At 38.5% G+C, this 24,967-nt stretch overlaps 1 protein-coding gene across 2 annotated transcripts in view; it reads left to right on the top strand.

Moving 5' to 3' along the window:
* Window positions 1–24,967, top strand: part of MINAR2 (membrane integral NOTCH2 associated receptor 2) — a 74,048-nt gene that overhangs the window by 7,972 nt on the left and 41,109 nt on the right. The window contains exons 3-5 of one of the 2 annotated variants that reach the window (XR_016021341.1): window positions 2,464–2,691; window positions 6,326–6,437; window positions 12,029–12,262. Coding sequence is in view for 1 of the 2 variants with exons in the window: in XM_019756022.3 (XP_019611581.2) it covers window positions 2,464–2,691; window positions 6,326–6,505 (408 nt within the window). In the remaining variant the exon portion in view is untranslated. Of the gene's footprint in view, window positions 1–2,463; window positions 2,692–6,325; window positions 9,204–12,028; window positions 12,263–24,967 lie in introns of those variants that run through there. The other variant, XM_019756022.3, reaches the window with a different exon arrangement.

Genomic DNA, 24,967 nt, shown 5'->3' on the forward strand with positions numbered 1-24,967 from the left:
ATCTTTCCTTCTGGTGTCAATTTTCTTATGCTTGAAGTACATTTTTTGGAGATTCCTTCTTTATTGGCCTATTAATTCTATATGCTCACTGTTTGTCTGAATATGTCTTCTATTTCACTCTTTTTACTGAATAATAGTTTACTTATACATAAATGATATAAATAATAATTAAAGTGTATAAACAAGAAATGGACTAAGTAATGGTTAATGTTGAAAAGTCAAGGTAAGCTTTGAAGTATTACTTTCCTTATATAAATATTTCAAAATATAAATTATTTTAGAGTCTATATAACTAAAATAATGGAATTAATGTTGAGTTTTCCTTTGCTTAATATAATCTATCTAAAATGTGGATGAAGAGTTGGAATCAAATACATGCTTTTTTCCTTTCTTAAGCTTTTTGAAAAAATTTTCAAAATACCAGTGAACCTCAACCATAATTAGCATTTTTATCCAGCCATCAAATTCTTAATAAAGTTTTCTATTAATTTTCTATTCACATGTCTTTCAGGCATGAAATTGTCATGCAATCCAAAAATAAATGGTACCATGTTCTAGGAAAAACCTCAAACTTTCAAGAATGTGCTTTAGAATTAAGGGTTTGGATGTTCTTTTTAGAATATAGCTCTGATTATTTTGCTACCTTTTGTATATTAGTTTGTCAAGGTCCTTATATATTGTAATAGAGTACATTATTTTTCTTGACCCCAGAAACTATATTTTCCTCATTTATAGAGCTTTCTTATTTAAGAAGTTCAAGGAATAGTCTAGCAGGCAATAAAACTGACAATGCCAATTTATCAGTGTCAGACGAATTATCCCTCTTCGAGATGATCAAAGATGTCTAGCCTTAAAGAAAAAAAACTTGAGTCAGAGTTATGCTAATTTGAAACAATCTAAATTTCATATCAAATGGTTTTTCCTCAATTCAGAAACATTTTTATGAGGTCATCCATCTTAAGACAAATACTAATTCAAGATGATTTATTATTTCAATGCAAATTTCAGTATTATAGACTCTAAATTGATTTTGAGCAGACCAACAACCTAATAAAGTCAGAGAAGATCTCCACGTTGATCTCTACTTATGTTAAAAAAAAAAAAAAAAAAAAAATGGAACACCTAAGGCCAAAGAGAAGGTGAATGGTTTTATTTAGATTTTTTTTGGGGGGGAGAGAGGATTACCAGCCATTTCAGAAGGAGACTATATGTAATATTAGCTTACAACTCACCTTACACAAATGCATATTTAATGTGAGCTACATCCCCCAGTAGATGCTGACGGGATCAATGTACGGATCATAAATAAGACTTAGAGGAATACTAACTGTTGTTAAACTTTCTCTGTTTAAGGAGACTGGAATATGTGAAACACATATATTGAAAAATTCCTGTAAATTAATAAAATTTACCATCAGTTTTTAAGGACTAAACAAAAGTTTTCTTAAAATTAACTTACGTAGAATTTCTCTCCCTTGATGCCCCATGATAAATGAGCCACTACTCTATAAGCTTTTTTATCTTTCTCAATTTTATTTGGCCAATGAACAAATTATAATTAAAAAATTTTCTACCTTCATGATAGTTTTGAAGTCAAAAGAAAAAAAACAAAGCAAAGGTCAAATTGAATGTCAAACTAGCTACAGAAAACATACATTGCATGATTCCGTTGATATAAAATACAAAATGAGTCCAAACAGACCTACGCTGTTAAATTAGGGGTACTGGGTATCCTTGAGCAGGGGGAAGGATAGTGATTGGAAGGGAGCATGGGGTATGCTGATAATCTTCTATTTTGTGGGAGAATCTTAGGTTTCTTTGGTTTGTGAAAATATATCAAGCTATGCATTTATGATATGTGCACTTTTCTATATACATATTATGGTTCAATAAATTAGTTTTTAAAAATGTGAAAGTCAATACTAGAGCCATCTACTAATAGCCAGCCGGTCTATAGAGACATATAGGAGTGCAAGGCTAAGTTAGTCCAGTTCTCCAAGCTATCTGAAATAGGAGTCCCAAGAGAGTTTTCATGAAAGCCAAGTGTATCTACAAAATGCCTTTTAATTTTGACTTTGCTGGATTAATTCTTATGAATCATGGAATGCACAAACAGAACAAAGTAAAATTTCTTTAAATCTCAATGCAAATGTGCTGAAAAAAAAAATGGTTTTCTTCAGAATTCTACTGTTTGAATTAAAGAACAGGTTCTTTCTCTGTAGTTGTAAAATAGCTACTGAATGATTACTGAAGATGAACAAGATTACAGGCAAAGAAAGAACTCAATTAATGATAGGATTCTAGGTCACACTAGATTTTAGAATCCTTTTCTCATTCATTGTCCTAATCTGTTGGGTTTCCGGGCAGAATCAACAAAGTCTCAGGTACAGTTATTTCCCATCATATTCTCTGCCATTAGTGACCCAATGGTAAGAGAAGCCTTCTCTCTATGCCTCCTAACAGAGAGATAAGAAGAATATAACTGCTCGACGAATGACGGGGTCCACTGTGGATGGTGCTGTCGCTGTAGATATCCCGCCACCATCCCTGTCATCAGTTCTGAAGAATAACCCACTATATGGTGACATAAGTTTGGAGGAAGCTATGGAAGAAAGAAAAAAGAATCCTTCATGGACCATCGAGGAATATGACAAGCGCTCCCTGCACACAAACCTTTCTGGGCATCTGAAGGTACTCACGGCAAAGAACCGACTCCTTCAATTGATGAGGGAGATAAGTTAAATAATCCTAAAAGACATGAGAATTAAATGAACAGACACTCTTCACTAGGCACAAAATCTGCAGGTTTCAGGTCATTTGGCCTCTGGCTTCCCTTTCTCCTCATCATTATTTGTGTTTATTTATTATTTGTTTTGAGTTTGACAATTTCTGCAATTACTGGCGTCAGATTAGTGTAGAGAGGAAGAAATGATGTGGCACAGAAGAAAGGTTTACCCAGAAGGTAAACGGTTTTTGAAAATTGATTTGCCAGATTATGTATGTTTTCCCCTGGTTTTATGGCCATTTATGTTCATAAATACTTATGACTCCTTTAGTCGACATGAATTCAAAAACATTTATTAAATGTTCTGTCTTCAGCACTATGCAAGGCAGTTCTCATCAAAGATCATTTTATTTCAAGCCCACTCACTGATTCAAGATTGCAGATTTCCATTTTGGACTCTTTCCTGTCTCAGTAACAAAACAAAACAAAAGCATTTCAACACAGGAAAAGTATGCAATGAACTCATTCACCCAGCTTAAACCCAACTTAAGATTTTCTTTCTATTTTTTCCCCCTGGTGTCACCCATCACATAGAAGATTTAGAAATACCTGCAAAGCAGGGAGAGTGGCCCTCTGTTTTCTGCATGCACTGGATTCCTACCCAGGCTTGGCTTGCCTCTGCTGCCCTGGGGCCAGGAAGTCCTGACATTTTCCGGGTACTGTTCATTCAGCCCCATACCTTAAGAACCTGGAGATTTTTTCCTTTTGAAAGGGACAGCTTTATGTCCCCTTCAAATCTTACACTTTTCAAAATCTCAAATATGTACTACTTGAAATATCTTTCTGTCTAACATCTTGGAAAGGTCTTAATCTCCTAGTATACTTAATGTATCTCCTTCTTAATGTAGCCTCTTTTCCAGAGAAGTTTCCATAATAGATGCTTCCCCATAAGCAACAATAATCTTGTGCTTTTTATCAGGAGTCTCCAGATCAGGACCTCTAGGAAGGCACCTTCTACAAGTAGGGAAAAATGTATTGACTTATTTCACAAACATTTCTTGACTGTATGATAGAGCCTCTTCTATTCTCTTTGTTGTTTATATGAATGATTAGGGGACTCTAAAGATGAATATAACTATCCCTGCCCTCAATCAGTTCCTCTAACTGAGCAAAGTAACGAATGACAACTACAGAATAAGATAGAGGAAATGACAAGATGAAGGAAGGGGACAGTGACAGTAATGATAGCACAAGTGATACGCAGATTTGGAAGAGGACAAAATCACATTGGATTATAAAAACGCTTTCACAAACAAGTTAATTCATGGTGGGCTTGAAGAATGTATACAATTCCAAAACATAGAGATGGTTTGCATGAATGGGGAGGCTCTTCTGTCAGGAGTAGCAAGACAAAAGCCACAAATACAAGGACGTGAGAGAGTTTGTCAGAACAATAAGCAGTTCGGTTTTGTGGGAGCTACAATTGAAGAACTAGAATAATGGGAAAATAAGGCTAAAGAGCAGGCCAAAAGAAAATGTTCGGATGTAAGGCTAAGGAAATTGAACATCACTGGCAATGAGGAGTCATTTTTTTGTTGTTGTTGGACAATTCCATGAGTTATGTTTAGGAAGATCAAACAAGAATATGATGGATATATTGCTTTACTAAAACAGGGTCTGCCCCGTCCCCACACGTGCAGCTCACTCACCTCAAAGCAGTGGCCTCTCAGGTCACAGACCCGTTTACACCCTCATGATGCTATTCTTCAGCACTAACTTGTATTGAGGGATGCTCTGGAAGTTGTAACTTGTTTTCATTGTAATTTCTTCCTGTACCTCATTAATTCAACTGATTTCATCGCCATCTCTATCTGTATCTCATAATTAGCAGACAGAGCCCCTAACATATTTTCTGAAAACTTGTCACCATTTATGGGCTGTAAAAGTTCCAAGTCCTTTGGCCACTAAGTTGCTGAGAGTTTATACCGTGTTTCCCCGAAAATAGACCTAGCTGGACAATCAGCTCTAATTTATCTTTTGGAGCAAAAATTAACATAAGACCCGGTCTTATTTTACTATAAGGCTGGGTCTAATATAATGTAATGTAATGTAATACAATACAATACAATATAATATAATACCGGGACTTATATAAAACTGGGTCTTATATTAATTTTTGCTCCAAAAGACACATTAAAGCTCATGGTCTGGCTAGGTCTGATTTTCGGGGAAACACGGTAAACAGGAAAGGAGAAAAGAAGCCCCCTACTTAGTTACCAAGCAAGCTACAAGCAGAATGGAGAGGATAGTCTCCACTGTGGAAGTTCTTACTGGAGAATGGAGGCATTAAACTTGCAGGCACAGGGCAGGCCTCTGATGAGGATACAAACAAAATAAAGGATGAGAGGAAAGTAGGCAAGGATTTTTAAATTATCCTTCTGCACAAGTCATCCAGGTTTTAATATTTTAGTTTTTCTAAAACTAGGAAGTTAAAACTAGTTGCCATGAGATAGGAGAAGTGTATTGCCGTACCCAGAATCCACCCAGCTCCCTACAGGCGTGCACGTCGCTCTCTAGCTGTGCATCCCTAAGTCTGAAGCTAGGTCGTTGACTCCTGTGGCTGGCTGGCCATGGAAACTGGCTGACTTTAAGTCCAGTGAGACTAGAGAGTCAGAGAGAGGGTGGGCAGCCCAGCTGCAAGCCATTGCAATAATCCAGATGAGAAATCATGACGCCTGAAGTGGGTCTGTGGAAACAGAGATTCAGTGTTCACCACACATTTGTTGTATGCTTACTTGAGCACTGAAACACAGCAGGAGATAACAGAAGAGAACTTGTTTTTTTAATGTGTGGACAGTAGAGTTTGCAGGTGATTTATTGGACCTAGGAGATGAGGTTGAGTTGAAGACAATTCTGCAGAAGTGAAAGAAGATGAGGCATGGGAGCTGATATGGGGAAGGATATATTGGGTCCTTTCTTTAGGAGGTCAAACAGCGCCAAAGTTTCTGCACATTGAACATACCGTAGCCCTCTATGAGGGGGACCAGCAGCCTGAGATGCGTGGAAGGGACCCTTGACTCTCAGTCTTACTCCTCCTTCCATGGCAGTCAGTTTCTGGATTTACTGAAAAACTCACTAAACATGTTTATCCTTACCATGCCGATCAAACTTCTAAGGCTCATCTAAAGCAAAGCATTTTAATTTTATTAATATTTTAACTCACTAACCTGATTGACAAGCACTATTTATGAGATGTATGAGACACTAAATTGGCTAAAACATGATAGAAACATTTATGTGTTTCTGACCCTCCAATGTGAGCAATTTAGTCAAGATATCATGCAGGTCTCCCCATGAATTGTCACACAGACCTACAGATCAGAGCTGCCCGGACTCCTGGTGGACCAGGAGGCTGTACCTGCAAGTGTGTGCTCTTTAGGGAAGCCTAGCCTCTCTTATTTGAGCCGTGACACATAAGCCTCACCCAGGACATGGTGACTGTGACTATGGACCTTCAGTGCCTCTGATAGTGTTTTGTTTTGCAATCTCAATTAGTCCGTCACACTGCTTGATCCTATTCTCCATGTAATTTTCTTCTAGGAAAATCCTAATGACCTACGGTTTTGGTTGGGAGACATGTACACGCCTGGTTTTGATACCTTATTGAAAAAGGAAGAGGAACAAGAAAAGCATTCAAAATACTGCCGTATAGGTCTGATTTTGCTCCTCGTTGCCTGCATCTTGGTTTCCATAGTGACTGTTAGCACTTTTTTCACCTAAAGAAACTGCCACAGACACAGCCACTTGAAATTTCTTAAAAATCTTTGCAAATAAACATTTGCAGAAAAACATGTTCGTGCAGTGTGACTATACTGTCGATTGTACAGTTAAAATGTAATTGTCTTGTAGAATGCAAATTCGCTTGAGATCTGCTGGCTTTCTCTACTTTGTTCTCTAAAACCTGTGTAAGAATTCCAGTCTGAGCTTTGTCCTTTGGGAAGAAGGACTTCTGGGGATCAAAACCACAGAAAAGTGACTATATACAATCAAAAGTAAACACTTTGATAGAGAACAAAACAGCACCAATAATTGTCAACAGTTTTGTCTTAATGCTCAAACTATATTCACCTTGTTTTTAAAAGTTTCCTTCTCATCTCACCCCCTTGTCATCACTAGGAAAGTTGAACAGATCACTTTTTGGCCAACTGCCAGGTATACAGGATAAAAGCTTCGGGTTGGATTCATGCTGTTTTATCTTCCTTTATTGCTGTTTAAGCCAGAAAAAAGGGGGAAAAGGGGACTTTCTCAAACATATTGTTATTTTCCCAGTAATTCTTTATAATGCCTCACTTTCGTGTTGCAATTTTAGTACACCTAAACTTGGACAGGCCATAGTTGTAATTAATTACCTTTAGATCCAACTGTGCTCACTAATTGGTCCAAATTGGCTAGTGTGACCTCTGGTGGCAGTCAGTAATTATATATCACCAGCCATGGCCAAGGAGAAGGGCCCTAGAAAAGCAGCAGGAATACTTCTAAGAAAACAGGGTTTGAATCCTAATTGTGTCTTTTGCTAACTGTTGGATCCCAGGGCAAGGTATTCTTTCCCAAGAAAGGATAATATCACCTCCCCTACAGGACTTGCCTAAGCTCTAAAGCGACATAGATAAGAGTAATACCTGGCTCCTAGTAAGTAGATGCATAGTTCACGGCAGCTGTTACTAATATGTGCTAGCTTATTGGCATCCCAGGTCACCTTGCATTGCCTGCAAATACCTGGGGATATGGTTCTGGCCCCATATGAAAAATAGTCACCACCCTACCCTAAGTCCCTCATCTCCACTTCTTTATCTTCTTTCCAGACTCCCCACCCCCACCCCACCCTCAGACTTCATCTTGTGCAAGAAACAAAAAAGGGACTTTCTCCTCTTCTCATTAGTCAGCATTTGCCCTTTGGAGTTGTTGCATTTCTCTTAAATACTTGAAATAAACTACATTAAAAGTGCAGCTTGGCTGTGCAATAAAATCATTGTTCTCAAAAATCATCTTAAAAGACTATTTGAAGCCCTTGACCTCTTATTCCTCCTCTCCTCTATAATAGGTTCTAGTCCAATTTAGAACTCAGTCAGAAATGAAGGTCCACGGGACTTCTTCAGGGCAGCCCCCTTCTCACTGTGGATACCTCGTAGATAACCACATGCTATTACAGTTGACCCTTGAAGAATGCATGGATAGGGCCCCCCCGAGCCGTGTAGTTGAAAATCCATGTGTGAGTACTTTTGACTCTACAGTCAGCTCTTGGCATCCACAGATTCCACAAACCGCCCATTGAAAACAGTATTTTCCGTGGCTGGGAATCTGCAGTTGGGAATGTGAAAATACTGTTTGCACCTGCAGTTGGTTGAATCTGCAGATGAGAAGCCTCTGGATAGGAAGGGCCAACTGTATTGAAAAACAAAAAAAGCAAACAACAAAACAAAAAAAACCCCACCTACTGATCTGCACCATTCAAACCCATGTTGTTCAGGGGTCAACTGGACTCTTTTCAAAGCTTGACTGCTCAATGTTTGCTTCTGAATAACTCAAAGCCTGTTCAGGTCTCTGCTACATAAGGAAAGCATTTGCGCTGCATCAGGTTACTTCTGGGCCATATACAGGTAAGACTCTCTAAAGGCACTAAGCAGGGGCAGCCATAGAAATGAGAAGCTGCTCACCTGAACTCCCAGCCCCCTCACCCCCATCTCATCCCTCTTCTCTTCTGCTGAGTCAAGTACCTAACATTCTTCTATTCTCTCTAGCCCTCCTCTACTCTCATCTACCAGTCATTTATATTTCAGCATGAATGAGTTTATTACTTTGCTATTGCTCCCAAACCAATCTTCATTTTGAGCCTTTAAAGTAACTAGAGAATCAAAATATATTATTGTCCATCACTGGATTAATGTTATGCAACTACATAAGAGGGAAAGTCATAAATAGACAGAATACATCCCTGTGTGCACGCAAAATCATATCGTGAAAGCAGTTCCAATTTTTCCTGCAGTTATAGGTTTTGGAAATGGCTCAAGCAGAAAAAGCATGATAAGGTCATGGAAAATACAGAGGTGATGGCCCTCAGAAGGCTTAGGGGATGGCCCTAAAATCTGGGCTTTCTTAAAAAGCTCCGATCCATATTCAACGAATCATACTTTCTACATTTCATGTTTTCAAAGCATTTAAATACCAGGGGTGCCAAAAAAAAAAATGTGGACACTTTGTATGTGGACACTTTGGTCAACGTTGCTCAAGCAATAGTTCGCTGTAATCAGAAGTGTCTGGACGCTGATGGTAACCACTTTGAGCACCTCTTGTAATTGCAGAAGTCAAACATGACTTGTATTCATTTTTTGTTATCGGTATATATTGAGTATTACAATTTTAATACAGTTTTCCTTTTTAAAAATGTGTATACACTTTATTGGCACCCTCTGTATAATTCTTGGCACAAATAATACCCAGTAGATGGTCAATAAACAATAACTGTTATCTTCAAAGAAGTGACAATTTTAGTCACTTTTTTTTTCTAAATTGGGCTCTAAATCTGGGCTCCATAAATCCTTAAGTAATAGTTGTTTCAAATAGTAATCTTTCTCAGGTTGTTTAGAAGATGAACACTCAAAAAGTTTGGGGTTTTTTTGGTTTTGTTTTTATGTATTAGGTTAATGTGTGGGAGGCCTAAAAGCAAATAGTACAGCATTCTCTAAAGAAAAAAAAACCTCCAACTCTGGATACTCTAAATTTTAAAGTGCTGCTCTTATATTTAAAAGAGTTAAATGTGTTTGTTATATAACCCATTAATGGCTATTCCAATTATATTCATGTTGCTGTCACCTAGTGGAGAGGTTATTTAGTGAGTGGAAAACAAGGAGGAAAGGTCTGTGGCTGTTTCATTTATCCAGAGTGCACTTCTGCCACCTGGTGGTGATGTTTACTGTACCTGCCCTCAGCCCATGAAAAAGCATTTTATCAAAGGGACATTTTGCAGGTGAAGACCTAATTATGCCTCTGTGGTTAGAAGCACTTTGATTGGGTGGGCAAGAACCCCTGCCTCTCATCTTGCAACCAATATTTTGATACCCCCGTTTTGCAAGAAAAGAGATCTAGCCTAGAGACATATTGACACTTGAAGATCTAGAGTCATGTGGACATTTAAAGGCAGAGCTGGGACCCTCGGCATAAACTCTGATTCTACTACACATAATATGCTAAAGCTAAGGGTAGAAGTCTTCTAGTAGACCCGTTCCTAACGTCCTCCAATTGGTTAAGATTTTAGGGATACTTAATAATTTACTGCTTGTTTCAGATATGGTATGATCTGAATTTCTACATTTTTAGCTCTCTACTGAGTGTCTTTAAATATTTTTAAATTCCTTTTTCCTATACCCATTGTTTCTTATCAGTTGTTAAATTCTTACCTCATATAATTGAAGAGGTAAGTTTATTATATGTGAGAAATAATTTTTAAAATTGTCAGTAGGTAGAGCCGTTAACTCTCAACCCTTATAGGATGTACTTACACACGCACAGTCTAACGGACTGTGTATTTTAGAGGAAAGATAACTTTTTTGGTTCCTTCCAAATAATCACTTAGTTCAGGCTGTTGCCCAGCTTGCGGTGAGTATTCAACCAAAGTGAGCAACCTCAGAAACTGCACAGCTTTCTGCCAGAGCCGTCCATTGTTCTGCTCTTGTTTTATGGACACTATGACTCATGTACCTGATTAAATTTCCCTCTTTGTGCAGACTGCTGGAAAAGTCAGGACCAAATTGGGGCCCTCTCTTCTTAAGAAGTGCGTAGGACTTCCTCTTGTGTTTTCCTGTCCTAGGCCTTGTTCATGGCTCCATCTCCTGATCTGTCCTTTGCCTCATCTTCTTCAGATGGATGGTATCTCATGGTGCTCTATTTTTTTTTTCTCAGTACTGTGGACCCATTGAAAAGACAGAAAAAATAGAGATAGAGGGTATAGAGAATTATATGCATTTATTACATATGCATCTATATGTATATAAAACCCAAATACAAAAGTCTCTCTTTCAAAAGAAAAATTTGAAATTAAAAATAAAATAAGGAAATTAGGTTTCTTAGTGAAAAATATTCCTTAAGTTTCTTTGGCCAAAAGAATTGAGATTCAAGACTCATGCAGTCTTATTTGTACTGTACTTGTTTCAAGTTACTAACTAAAAGAAGAAAGTAAGAATTCTTCTTATGCTAATTAAACTTGTTTTTCCCAATTATGAAATAAGTATTAAAATATCTTGATTTGAATTAGATTCAAGGTTGGTGGAACACTGTTTTGATTAAGTACCTGAATAATAAAACAATGGCTAGGCTAGATTTAAAACTTTATCGGTCACTAAAAATGAAATAGCAGTTAAGCTTCTTTCTAAAAATATCTCATTTAAAGGCCAATACATTTAGAATCAACAGTTAAGAGTTAAGACAATAATTTCACTGTTACTGCTGCTATGGTTTTCTTTTTTTAATATAAAGATCATAAACCTCTTTCATTAATTCCAAATACATTTTTTAAAAGCTTCATTTTGCTTATTATCGTCAACACATAAATGCACCTTTAAAGCCATTTTTGGAGTTATTCCGAAGGATTCCCAGTGGATGCCCTTTGACCCCAGTCTCTCCTGCACCCTCGTACCTGCTGCTCACACACCTGAACCTTTCTGTCTGGCCTCCATTTGAGCTGTCTCGGGCTGATATATACACAGCAGACATAATCATACTTTCTACATTTCATCATTTCAAAACCCTTCCATCTTTACAGTCTCATTTCATCTCAGCTATAATCTTGTGAGATTAAGTGTAAAACCTGCGTTTTACAAGAGAAGAGATGGATCCTCAGGGCCATCAAAAGACTTGTCAGCATAAAACTGGAGTGACAGCCTAGATCTTCTAAACCTCTTGGATACTCTTCCACCCTAATTTTTTTTCTCGTGACTGTAAGGAGAGCTTAGTATATTGCCGATGTTGAAAAAAACAGGAGTTTTTCTGTTCTCTCTTCCACCCACAGCCATGTTCCTTTCCAGTTCACTTTCCAAGAGTGAATACAAAAAAATGCATGATTGAAATAAGTGCACACAGTGCCGGGAATGCCAATAAACCCGAATGCCATCGGGTTGCACCGTTTTGTCAATGTAGTTCACGTGGCTTCTTTGTAGGATAAAAAGTGAACTCTAGACTCCATCATGAAGAATATTCATGGATTACTTACTTAGTAAATAATGTTGATAGAATGTCTTTCCCTCATCACAGTGTTCCAGAACACAGGATCTGATTTGTCCAGCCTTGTCTTGGGTCATCCCTAAATTACATGCCAGCCCTAGGACGCCCGCACTCATCTCGAGGCCGGACAGGAGCCTGGTTCCAGAGGAGCTAACCCTAAACCCACTCGAAAGACATAACCTCCTGCAAACCGTCAGGTCCCCTACAGCATCAGAGGTGTTAGTGGACTGAATCCCTCAAACGCCCAACCTCCAAATCCACCAGGTAAGACACAACTTGGCAATTGTACCTTCTAAATGTTACACTGACCAAACACTCTTGAGTTGTCCAATGTGAAGGGGAAAGTACAGGCAGAAAGAGCCGACTTGAATTTCCGTGTCTTGGAGTTTACCTCTCACCACCAGGTGGCAGGTGTGCGCCAGGATGCGAAACTGTTTCCCACACAATTTGAGGACTAGTTCGGTGTCAAAACATGGAAATCCTGACAAATGAGTGGAGAACTGCCAAAGAACAGGAGTGATTAACTGCTGGTTAAGAACTGGTGGAGGAGCAGTGGGCCTGCCGAGTGCTGAGTGTGCATCAGTGCAGGACCTGACAGGAGTTGGGGTGCCCTGCTGAGAAGGCTTCAGACCAAGGCAGTTCAAGCTGTGCCTCAAAACTCATTAACCAACTCCTCTCTGGCATCTTTACTCAAATTGTGGTTCATGCTTGTTAAAAAGTGCAGAATCCCAGGACAGCTAAATCAGAATCTTCATGTTTAACAAGCTCCCTGGGTGATTCTTTCTCTCTTAGGTTTGAGAAAAGATCTTGAAGCGTGAGGGCTCCTTAGCAAACTCAAAGCTAAGGGTTCAGGGGTGGGGAGGCCCATAGTGCTCGTGGGTTGTACTGTGAATTTTAAAACACTCACTTCTGGCTCCCATGAAGGTTTGGCCGCCTTGGTAGCTCTTCCCTCTGGGACAAAATGGCAGACATGGAGCTGTAAGTCAGCTCTTTGTCCTGGCTCTTTCCTTCGCTTTTCACTCTCATTGGGAATACAAAATTCATGAGCAATTTAACCCTTAAGATATTTAAAAACTGCTCTTTATTCAGTAGGTATTCTGTTTAAAAGGTTGAGTTGAAATTGGTGCTGCATTTTAAATGAAGTCTTAGAAATGTGTTTTGTGATTGAAGAAATACTGAGAAAGCCTCAGCCATCATGGATAACGCAGTAACAATTCCTTGGGCATCCGAGGGATTTTTGTGTGAGTCAGGTCGGCACTCTAACCACACTCCATCTCTGAAGCTGGTTTCTGGGATCCAAAGCCAATCCTCCTGGCCCCAAATTTGTGTAACAGGTTAAAATTCTACAGTCGCCAACTTGAGTGAGAAGAAAAGGACCTACTGATCTGCTTCCAGAAAAATAGTCTTGGCATAAATTCAGTTCCAAATTCAGGATTACTAATTCAGTCTCAGTCAAGTTCAAGTTTTAACTCTGAGTTTCCTATCCCCTCTTTCAAGGGGGTGCAAGTCTAGGAAAGAGAAGTCCATGCAGATAATCACCCACACATCCATGGCAGGGAGGGTGAGGTTCCTTTACCTTTTTGTGGCACATGCTCTGTGGTACTGGCTCTTGTGGGTGACACATGGTCATGGTTCAGTGTGCTGGAGTTGCCAGCCATCAGCTCCCTTCCAAAGGTTCATATACGTCACTGTAATATGCTTCTCCACAATCTATGACTTTGTTTTAGCCAGGTGGCATCTGGGAGTGGGCGTCAGCTCACTGTCCAAGCTAATTTCCACAGCTTACCCAGGATCCATGGGGACAGGATGCACCCCATCAGTGCCTCCCCGGAGCCACAGGGAATGCCACATAGGACTAGGCTTTTCTCTTGTCCTAACATACCACTTAATCATCGCTACTGTTTTCCCCAGAACTCGTTGTGTAGGGTGCATCTCTGAGATTTCTGCTCTCAAACTGCATCCAAGAAATGGCACATTTGTCTCTATATCACTCAGAAACCCGCATTTTTCAAGGAACCCACTTATATGTGTTTTCCTTCTTCCCCTACCCCAGGGAGGATGTGAGAATCTCTGTTCCTCTCTCCATCTGAAACCACATTCCCTAGTCAGTTGTATCCTTCTAGAGCTTGAATTTTATTTTATTTTATTTTATTTTAATTTATTTTATTTTAATTAAAGTTTATTGGGGTGACAATTGTTAGTAAAGTTACATAGATTTCAGGTGTACAATTCTGTAATACATCATCTGTATATCATATTGTGTGTTCACCACCCAGAGTTCTCTTTCCATCACCATATATTTGATCCCCTTTACCCTCATCTTGAATTTTTAGAATCATTCCAAGGCAGGAGAAAATCAGTTTGATGTTTTATACCCCTCCTTCGAGTCTGTCCTGTTTTGTGCTATGAGCAGCATCTTTGGATGATGTAATTTACACGATGGTCCTTGCTCTCTGTGGAAGGCTTCTTCACATCTGTTAATGCAGTTTGAGACAGAAGTCAGATGGGGAGATAGCAACACATACCCTAGGGCAAGTGAAAGGAATTAGTGTGAATATTAGGTTATTCCTTCCCCCTTCTCTTGCCAGGTTGTTTGTGCCCATACAGGGTGAATCATGATATCGTCTTAAACTCCTTTATCTGTTTCAACACAATTCTTCTCAGAGCCTTTCCACAAGGAAGTGATTAATATTACCACCTTCACCCAGAGTATAAGAGATTCCTGGAATTTCTCTGGAGTGGTTGGGATCCTTGTGGGAAACACTAAGTAAAATGTATTTGACCAGAGGCAAAAGTATAGTCATGGAGAAAAGATGAGCTGTAGTCAAGAGTTGGGGTATGTGACTACAAAGGGGCAGCCTGAAGGGGTTTTGAGGGTAACAAAACTACTTTATCCTGATTCTGGTAACAGATACACAAATCTATAAATATGCTAAAACTTATAAAGCTATGCACCAAAATGCAAGTTTTACTGTATGTTATCTATCTATCTATCTATCTATCTATCTATCTATCTATCTATCTATCTATCATCTATCTATCATCTATCTATCTATCTATCTATCTATCTATCTATCTATCTATCTAATCTAATATGTCCTTGAATGACAGGTGAAAACTTATTCTCAGAAAGTTCTGTATTCAACAGCTTCTATAAACAGGTTTGCATGAGCTGCCATTTAAAAAGTAGGTGAGGAAGGTGAGAGGTTTTGGGAACGTACAGAGGGATAGTGGATGGGGGGAGGGGGGTTCACACAGTGTGAGGGATATAAATGATAAACGTCTAAGTTTTGCTTTGTCTTGTGCACCTGAAACTAATTAAAAAAATAAATAAATAAATAAAAATTAAAAAAAATAAAATAAAATAAAATAAAATAAAAAGTAGGTGAATGTTGAGATTATGTTAGAGTTTTATGTTGTGCTTGTTTTCTAAGATAGCCTGGCTCTACCATCGGCAAATGAATTTATAAAGCAAACAGTCATGCATTTCCTTAAGTTCTATAAAACATAACAACAACAATCTCACGGTATCTAACTTATAGATTATTCTTTTCATTATTTACACATTTAATATTTTGGGAACCTTTTCAATTTCATTCAATATTATAAAACAATTACATTTTCACTTATCTGAAAATATACTGTAAACTGCATCCTGTATATTCATTATATGTGTTTGTTGAATCTTTAGAGCTCACATATATGGGACACTCATAAACAGAATTCTATGTCTTCATATTCTCTCCTTTAAAAAAATGCAATATATAAAAGTAGAGACATTTTTGGTAAATTGCTACTATAAATACTTCTGGAATTGAGTGTTATTAATGTTTGAATAAAATGAATAGAAATCCCAACAGAAATAAATATGATCTCTGACTTGAGTTTTAAGTTTTCTCATTGAGGAGGAACAGAATGGGGATTGATAGGAGTTTTCCTTAAACTATATAAAGCATGGAAATAAAGAAAGATTTAAAAAAATAAAAAAGCGTGGCAGACATTCCAGAATCAAATCAAGTATGACACAGTTTATAGCACCAAGACATCTCCTGGCAAGGGTAGCAAGAAATTATAAATAATTTTTTTTCTGTTAGTCCTATCCTCCCACCCCTCTCCACTATGGCAACCATCAGTTAGTTCTCTGTATCTACAAGTCTGTTTCTATTTTGTTTTGTTTATTCATTTAGTTTGTTTTTTTAGATTCTACATATAAGTGAAATCATACAATATCGTCTTTCTCTGCCTGACATATTTCACTTAGCATAATACCCTCCAGGTCCATCTATGTTGTTGCAAATGGCAAGATTTCAGTTGTGTTTTTTTTTTTAATTGCTGAATAATATTCCATTGTATATATGTACCACCTCTTCTTTTTCTATTCATCTATTGATGGACATCTAGATTGCTTCCATATCTTGGCTATTACCAGTAATGCTGCAATGAACATAAAGGTGCATATATCTTTTCAAATTAGTGGGATTTTTTTCCCTTCAGATAAATACCCAGAAATGGAATTGCTGGATGTTATGGCAGCTCTATTTTTAATTTTTTGAGGGACCTCCATACTATTTTCTGTAGTGGCTGCACCAATTTTCAGACCCACCAACAGTGCACAAGGGTTCCCTTTTCTCCACATTCTCATCAGCACTTGTCATTTGTTTATTTACTGATGATAGCCATTCTGACAGGAGTGAGGTGGTATCTCATTGTGGTTTTGATTTGTATTTCCCTGATCATTAGTGAGCCTCTTTTTGTATGTCTGTTGGCCATCTATATATGTCCTCTTCAGAGAAGTGTCTGTTCAGGTCCTCTGCCTGTTTTTCAGTTGGATTATTTGCTTTTTATTGTTAAGTTGTATAAGTTTCTTATATTTTTTGGATATTAACCCTTTATCAGATGTATCATTGGAAAATATCTCCTTCCATTCAGTAAGTTGTCTTTTTGTTTTATTAGTGCTTTCCTTTGATGAGCAAAAATATTTTAATTTGATGAAGTCCCATTTGTTTAGTTTTTCTTTTGTTTCCCTTGCCCAAGGAGACATATCCAAAAAAATATTACTAAGACAGATGGCAAAGAGTTTACTTCCTATGTTTTCTTCTAGGAGTTTTATGGTTTCAGGTCTTACATTTAAGTCTTTAATCCATTTTGAGTTTTTAATATATGGTGTAAGAAAGTGGCCCAATTTCATTTTTTTGCATGTATCTGTCCAGTTTTCCCAATGCCATTTATTGAAGAGACTGTCTTTACCCCATTGTATATCCTTGCCTACATTAATTGAGCACATAACCGAGGATTTATTTCTGGGCTTCTATTCTGTTCCTTTGATCTATGTATCTGTTTTTATGCCAGTACCATACTGTTTTGTTTTGTGTATTTGTAAAGGTTTTATTTATTTATTTATTTATTTACTTTTATCAGGGAAGAGGAACAGGACTTTATTGGGGAACAGTATGTACTTCCAGGACTTTTTTTCAAGTCAAGTTGTTGTCCTTTCAATCATGGTTGTGGAGGGCGTAGCTCAGCTCCAGGTCCAGTTGCCGTTGTTAGTTGCAGGGGCCCAGCCCACCATCCCTTGGGGGAGTCGAGGAGTCAAACTGGCAACCTTGTGGTTGAGAGCCCACTGGTCCATGTGGGAATCAAACTGGCAGTCTTTGGCATTAGGAGCACGGAGCTCCAACCGCCTGAGCCACCGAGCCGGCTTGTTTTGTGTATTTTTAAATTAAAAGACATAACAAGAACACAAGTCAAAATACAACTATCCACGTAACAGCATCAATGTTTTATTTCCCCAATAAATAAAATTAAAGATGAGCAATATTTTCAAAGTACTAGCTACTATCTTCCTAGCTAACTACTATCTATCTAGTAATTATCCCTACCACCCCCGGCTAACTCTCTACTATCTAACTGCCACCACTAGCAGCAGCAGCAGTGCCACCAGCACTACCTAACTACCTGCTGTCTTTCTAGCTAGTTATGAGGGAGAAGGAAGAGTGTTTTCACTCCAGTGCCTCAGGTACTGGGAGTCTAATGGAGATACTAAAATAGGTCCACAACATCTGAAAGGCAATATATCATAAATCCAGTATAGTTGGTATCAACTGTATGTACTATAGCAGGCTGAAGGTGAAAGGAGCCTTTCCTGATTGGGGAATCAGAAAACTTGCAGAAGATGCATGCTGTAAGTTGAACACTGAGGACCAACATGGATTTCAACAAAAGAATTAGGGGGACATATTTCCTGGGAGGAACAATATGAGGTTGGAAAGGTACATGTTCAGGAAATGACATGCAAAAAGCTATTGCCCCATTTCTCTGTTCTGTTTACAATAAATTTGAAAGTATTGTCAAAATCACATCTTAAACTTCTCTCATTCTCTCTTGAACCCACTCTGTTCATCTCATGCTTTTATCCCCATCAATCTCCTAAAATTCCCCTGTCAAGACTATCAATGATCTCCATGTTGCCAAACCCAATTGTCAGTTTCAGTTCTCAGCTAGTCAGTTTGTCAAGAGCATTTGTCTAGGGGATCCTTCTAGAAGAACATTCTTTACTTGGCCTCCAGATCGCCTACTTTCTCGTGATGCTGAGTGGCTACTCCTTTTCATCTGTCTTTGCTGGATCTTCCCTCATTTCTCATCCTGTATGTGAGTGCCCTAGGTCTCTGTCCTCATAGCTTCTTGTCTACCCTCATTTCTGTGGTGATCTTATACAGCACCATGATTTCACATTCCAACTGATAATTCCAAATATTCCAATGCCTGAGCTATACTCTCAACTCTAACTTGGATATTGAACTACCTACTCAACCTTGCTGGTCAGATGTCTGATTGGCATTTCAAATTTACCATGAACTCTTCTTGGATTGTTGTAATAGCTGCTTAACTGGTCACCCTGTTTTCCTGCTTGCCCAGTTACAATCTATTCTCAACAGCTAGAAAAGTTGTTTACAACTTAATTCGAGCATGTCATTCTGTTATTCAAAACCTTTCAATGGTTTTCCTGCCATTATGGCCTGAATGTTTGTGTCCCCTCAAAATCCCTATGTTGCAATCCTAACCCCCAATGTGATAGTATTCAGAGACTGGGCCTTTGGGAGGTGACTAGGTCATGAGGATGGAGCCCTCTTAGGTGAGATTAGTGCCTTGCACAAGTGACCCCGGATTGCTCTCTTACTCTCGGCACCATGTGAGGACACAGTGAGACCATAGCCTCTCACCATCTAGAAGAGGCTGTCATCAGAAGCCAACCATGCTGGCACCCTGATCTTAAACTTCCAGCCTCCAGAACCCTGAGAAACACATTTCTATTGTTTATAAGCCACCCTGTCTACGACATTCTGTTATAGCAGCCCCATCTGCTTAAGACACCTGTCTCGTTCAGAATAAAAGCTAAAATCTGTACTGTGACCTAAGGTTCCACACGCTCTGGCTCCCTGCACTCTCTCTGACCTCATCTCCTCATTAGACTCAAGTCACACTGAATTCCTAGGTATTTTTTGAAAACACCAAATATGTTTCCAACTTTTTCTTTTGGATCATTGCATTTACTCTTCCTTGCACCAGAAAAGCTCTTCTCTTAGCTGACCTCATGGCTGGCCCACTAATTTATTTCAATTCTCTGCTCTAATTTCTTTTTTTCGGAGTCCTTCTCTAACCATTCTATATAAAATAGTCTATCTTCACCCCTCCTACCCCAAGTGTCCCTCTCCCCTTGCCTGAAAGAATTTTCTCCATAGAACCTATCACTCCAAACATTATTTGTTTGTTTGTCTGTCATCCTATCCATCGCTCCCTTGTTCCCACTTCATGTGCCACCACCACTAGAATGAACAAACCATAGGAGCAAAGAAGGTTTCAGTTTTATTCACTGCAGTAGCCCCAGTGCTCAATTCACAAACTGACTAATTACATTACATGGGCAGTAAAGTAGAAGATTCATAAACATTGAATATTGGGGCCATGGATGCATTTTTAATATTTTAAAAATACGCAGCTCTAATTAAAATTTTGACAAAGCTATTGACATAATAAACATTGTGATTTTACATTTTGGGTTTATGACTTCTGTTGAAAAATTAGACATTGCTCATTTTAGTTGACACTTAGTGCATTCTAGACATTGTTGTAATTGCTTTGTAAGTATTACAAAGAATTATTGCATTTAGTCATAAAATAGTTCTGTGATGAATTACAATCACGGAAGCACAGAAGCATTAAGAACTTTTCTATGGGCTTCTGTCTAGTTACCTTGGAATTAGGATTCACACTTAGTGTGACTTCACAGCTCATGACTTGAACACTATCCTCTCTGAAAGCAGCATTCCTGAAAGGCTATAAACAGTTGGAGCCAGTCTCCCTGTTTACTTGGAGCAAGCACTCTGTACTTAGCCAATAATAGATAAACCTATGTTCAGTAATTAATGTTTTAGTATTTTATCTTATTTGGAAATGATCTAGCTATTCAATGAATATCCATCATTTAACTTAACTTACATCATCATATAACTTTAAGGTTTCAACTTACCAAAAAGATTTTGGAAAATATTTTGAAGTAGAAATACTATAAAACATAAATATTGTTGAAAAGTTCACTTACAAACTTTTATCGTACTTACATCTACATGTCCTTAATAGTTATGGTTAGCTTATTCATGAAAATTTCATGAGACATTAAACAGCTAACCATGGTTGTTAGTTATTTTGCTTGCTGACAAATTTAATAGGATATAGCATGAACTTATGATTAGAACTCCCAGGCAGAATAAAAGTTGTATGTCTGCGTTATATTAAAAATTGATAACTCTTGACGACATGCCTATTTTAATTAAGCCAGCAAACTTCAGCTACCTTTTATTTATTGAAGATTGTCCTAGGTCACATGAACTTGAAAAATATTTAGGTTAGTTTCTGTATTCCTGAGAGTGTGCTTAATTTATGTAAACACTTTCTTATTAAGGTAATTAAATAGAGGCCTTTACAAATTAATTTTGGCAATACCATCCAGAGGTAGAAAAATATCACACATTTATAATATAAATATATAGACATACATAAACATACAGACAGAGAACTTATAGTTTTCATTAAAAAATTTTAGCCATAAGACAGGTACAATAATGTACAATAATGCAAAACTCACTAGTTTCTAAAAGAACAATTGGATCCAAACTGTGTGTCTGGCAGATGGAATAAAGCAAGGTTACATGCACAGGTGGCTAAAGCTTTTGCCCAACATTTGTGGAAAAGAGTTTTAAGATTTTCCATTCACCTAATTTCCAAATAACTTATTTTTTCTTCTTCTTCTGGTAAGAATTATCTCCCTGAAGTTTGCATTTCAAGAGATGGCTCTGGGTTCCTAATGAAAATAGAATATTTCCACTCAAAGGCACAAAGAAAGAATGTAAGTTTCTCTAAGAGCTTTTATTTCCTAAATCCAGATCTTTTACAATGTCTACAAGCCTTTTGAGATGAATAGGGGAGGTTTGGGAATTGATAAAAAGCATAGGTAGTATTGAATTGTTTCTAAAGCTGCATATCTGTTCTTGTTGTCCAGGTAAGAAATATCCGAAACTGAAGAGAATTTTTATAAAAATTTATTTGAGCTAACCCGAGGATATACCTGGAAGCAAGATCTCAAGAGATTGAAGAAATGCTTCCCAGAATGGCAGGTTGCAACTTCTTTTATGCATTTGGAATTAAGTAAGGAAGATTATACGAAGGTGGGAGAAAGCGAGGTGGGGAGTGAGTGGATTACAGGATAGTTAACAAGATTAGGTAGCAAAAGAGGCATTTCAAGTGTGTGTTAACCTGGATGCACCAAAACAATGGGCAAGGCTGCTTAAGGCAAAAATAAGCCTTTTACTAAAGAAGTTATAGGCCTGGGGCATGACCACCATGACCAGCAGCTAAGGAATTTATGACCAGATCATCCTGTGAGCCTACTTTCCATAGAACTCCTTTTCATCCACATTGTAAAGACTCAACTTGTAAGACAAGTGTAGTGGTTTTTAATTCCTCTAAAAATTGGGTTGCAGCCTGGTGTCAAGAGGCTGACACACCCATCTATCTAACTACATTATCTTCCATTTGCTTCTTTGTATTAGGGAGATCTTCAACTAAGATGGCAATCAAAGAGTCTTTTGTTGTAGATTTAGAGCTGTGTGTCTTTAGAATGTTTTTGTAAATCCTTCCACAGATGGCTTCAGAAAACTTTTCTTTCCTCCTGGGTACATAGTTTCATTTTAGCTTAGGGAACAAGGCCTTTAGCAAGTTCTTGTCAGGCTCCGAATATAAGCTTCCAATTTGGCCAACTTCTGACCATAGAGCTACTTTGAAGAAAAAAGAAAAAATATTTTGAATATCTTGTCAGAGTTCAGCTGGGACAACAGTAAGTGTTCCTGGAAGTATTGAACAATATCATGGACTCCAGAGGTTTCCCCAAATTGGGTGCAAAAGATATTACACTCCCAGGAACTGAAAGCCACTCCCAAAAATAAACAAAAGAAAGAAAGAATTAGACAATTACCCTGAGAGCTGGGTAAATAGTCCTAGCCACAAATGGAGTGTAACCCCCATTTCTGTCTGGCCATATTTTGGGGCCTCCAACTTGACAGCTGAGTTGCCTGCACCCACAAGACCCAGCATGCCCCAAGCAGGCAGAAAGCCAAGTTCTCAGGACGTGAGATGAGACAAATAAGAAGGCAATAAATAGCTGACGCTGGGAGAGAAAGTATCCATAACCAATGGGTACCCGAAAGCAAATTCATGAGTCACAACTCGATCTGAATTTGGAAAGGAAGAGACAACATGAAATTGTGGTAAAAAAGTTTTCTTACCCTTTGCCGGTTTCTGTCAGTTTTCCCAGGATTCTGTCTGCAGGATCTGGAGGGAGTGGGGTGTCCCAGCGGGTCTGCTCTTAGTCACCAGAAACTGTAGAGGAGGAAAAACAATTTTCCCTCTGCTCTCCATAATGAGTGCTTGGCTGAAACCCCTTTTTCTCTAGGGTACCTTATAAATGGGTAAGCTTATCTAGGTCAGAGGTTCTCCTCTGTGGCCACTGTAATTCAAGATTTTCTTTGGTAAGGGTAACAACCTACTTGTTCAGCCTTAATACAGAATTTGATTTATCTTGGGCCTCACACTGGACTAAGTCCAGATTAAGGCGGACCCAGTCCAATCCTGGACCCAATCCAGTTTCTAAGTCAGACCCAGTCTGACTCTGGCCAGTTTTAGGAGCCAGTCCAAAAAAAGAAATGCTCAAATGCAGCCTGAAAGCTCATAATATGAAAGCAAACTGCGGAGCTAGGATCTGAGAGGGACTGACCCAAGACCTCCAAAGGTGGCAAGGAAGCCACGAGCTCAAGGGACTCGGCTGGTCCCTATATCTGGTTGCTTGCTGCTCCTGGGGGCATTTGGGGTCTCCTGTGGGTTCCTCTTCTGATGCCAGAACTGTTAAAGATAAACTGAGGCACGTTAAACATTTTAAGGGTTTATTTGAGCAAAAATCAATTTGAATTGGGCAGTGCCAAGCTGGAAGTGGCAGGAAGACTCTGGGGACAGGAGTCAGGGGGAAAGGAGAAGACTTATACAGAGAAAGGGCAGAAACAGAGAAAGGAAATTATTGATTGGCTACAGCTTAAAGCCTAGCTGACTATTTGTAATTGGTGGTCCTTCGCTTTTGATTTCATAATCTTGAGGCATTTACAGGCTTAGATCTTGGATTGTTCACCTAGGCTGCCATGGTGTTACAGCCACCTCAGTCTGAACACCTCCATGTTTAATTCACTGAACAGCATGTAGAAAGTAAGTATTATAAAACAACAAAGGAGCACAAGGAAACCACAGTGATAGTTCAAAAGAAAAAGGGCTTGTACCTGGTCGAGAGCATCAGAGGTTTCATGGCAGAAGGGAATCGTTGAAGTAGGTCTAAAAGAACTGGTACCATTTTAGCAGGCCGAAATAAATGGAAGTACTTTCCAGACCCATAAAAATGAGTCGGACCGAAGTATTCGGACTGTATGCACTGGAGTTTGGCAACTGCTGAGGATATTGAACAGGAGGTAAATGTTGATTTTCTTTTGACATATACTTGGCTTAAGAAAATAATTGCAAATGGAGCTATGCTATAAAAAATTAATAACTAGGAAGCATTTTTTTCTCAGTCTGGTGAGATCTTGTTCCCAGCATATCCTCTGTTTGGCTCAAATAAATTTTTATAAAAATTCTCAAAAGAAAAAAAACCCAAAAAAACGAAAAATCAATAACTAAAGCAAAAGTGAGATTCTGGCTTTGATTTATTTACAGGGTAAGTTGTGGCAGTTTTCCAAGTTCTCAACCTCGTGTAACAAGGTAGTTCTGTCCAATTTCTCTCTTTCCCCCCAAATCAATCAGCAATGATATTGGGTTGGGCGACAGCAGCCTTAGTTACCACTGGTATGACCTTGGGCAAGTCACCCCTCAGCCTGAAGTTCTTCATCCATTAAAAAATAATAAATCATTTCATGCTTATCTCACAACACTGGAATGATCAAATGAGTGAAGAAACTTACAGCAAGAATTCTTTGTAAGCTATAAAGTACTCTGCCAAAGAAAGACAGCTTTGTTCTGTCATTCTCTGTTGCCCCCAGCCAGCCTCAGCAGCGTAATGAGGGCACTTGTGAAAGCCTATAAGGATGTGATGGTATAAAACTGTACTTTATTACTCAGCATTTTTGATTGTTCACATGTGCAATGATTGCTGGAAAGGACAAATGTTCCTGGCCTATCTGAAATACAAAGTGACACTGTGCCTTCATGTTCCTTTGCTGTTGCAAAGGGTATCATTTTCTATTTGCTGAGAAAAACTTTTAACGAGGGTAAAATGAATCAAAGCCAAAAAGTATGCTGACATTTATGGAGTCAGCCTGGGCCCAAGAATAAGTGTAGCACAAGTACCATGACATTAATTAGCAAGACTTTGGGTGTTTA

The sequence above is a fragment of the Rhinolophus sinicus genome, chromosome 5, assembly GCF_057876585.1.
Source record: "Rhinolophus sinicus isolate RSI-liver-muscle chromosome 5, RSI-T2T, whole genome shotgun sequence".
NCBI lineage: Eukaryota > Metazoa > Chordata > Mammalia > Chiroptera > Rhinolophidae > Rhinolophus > Rhinolophus sinicus.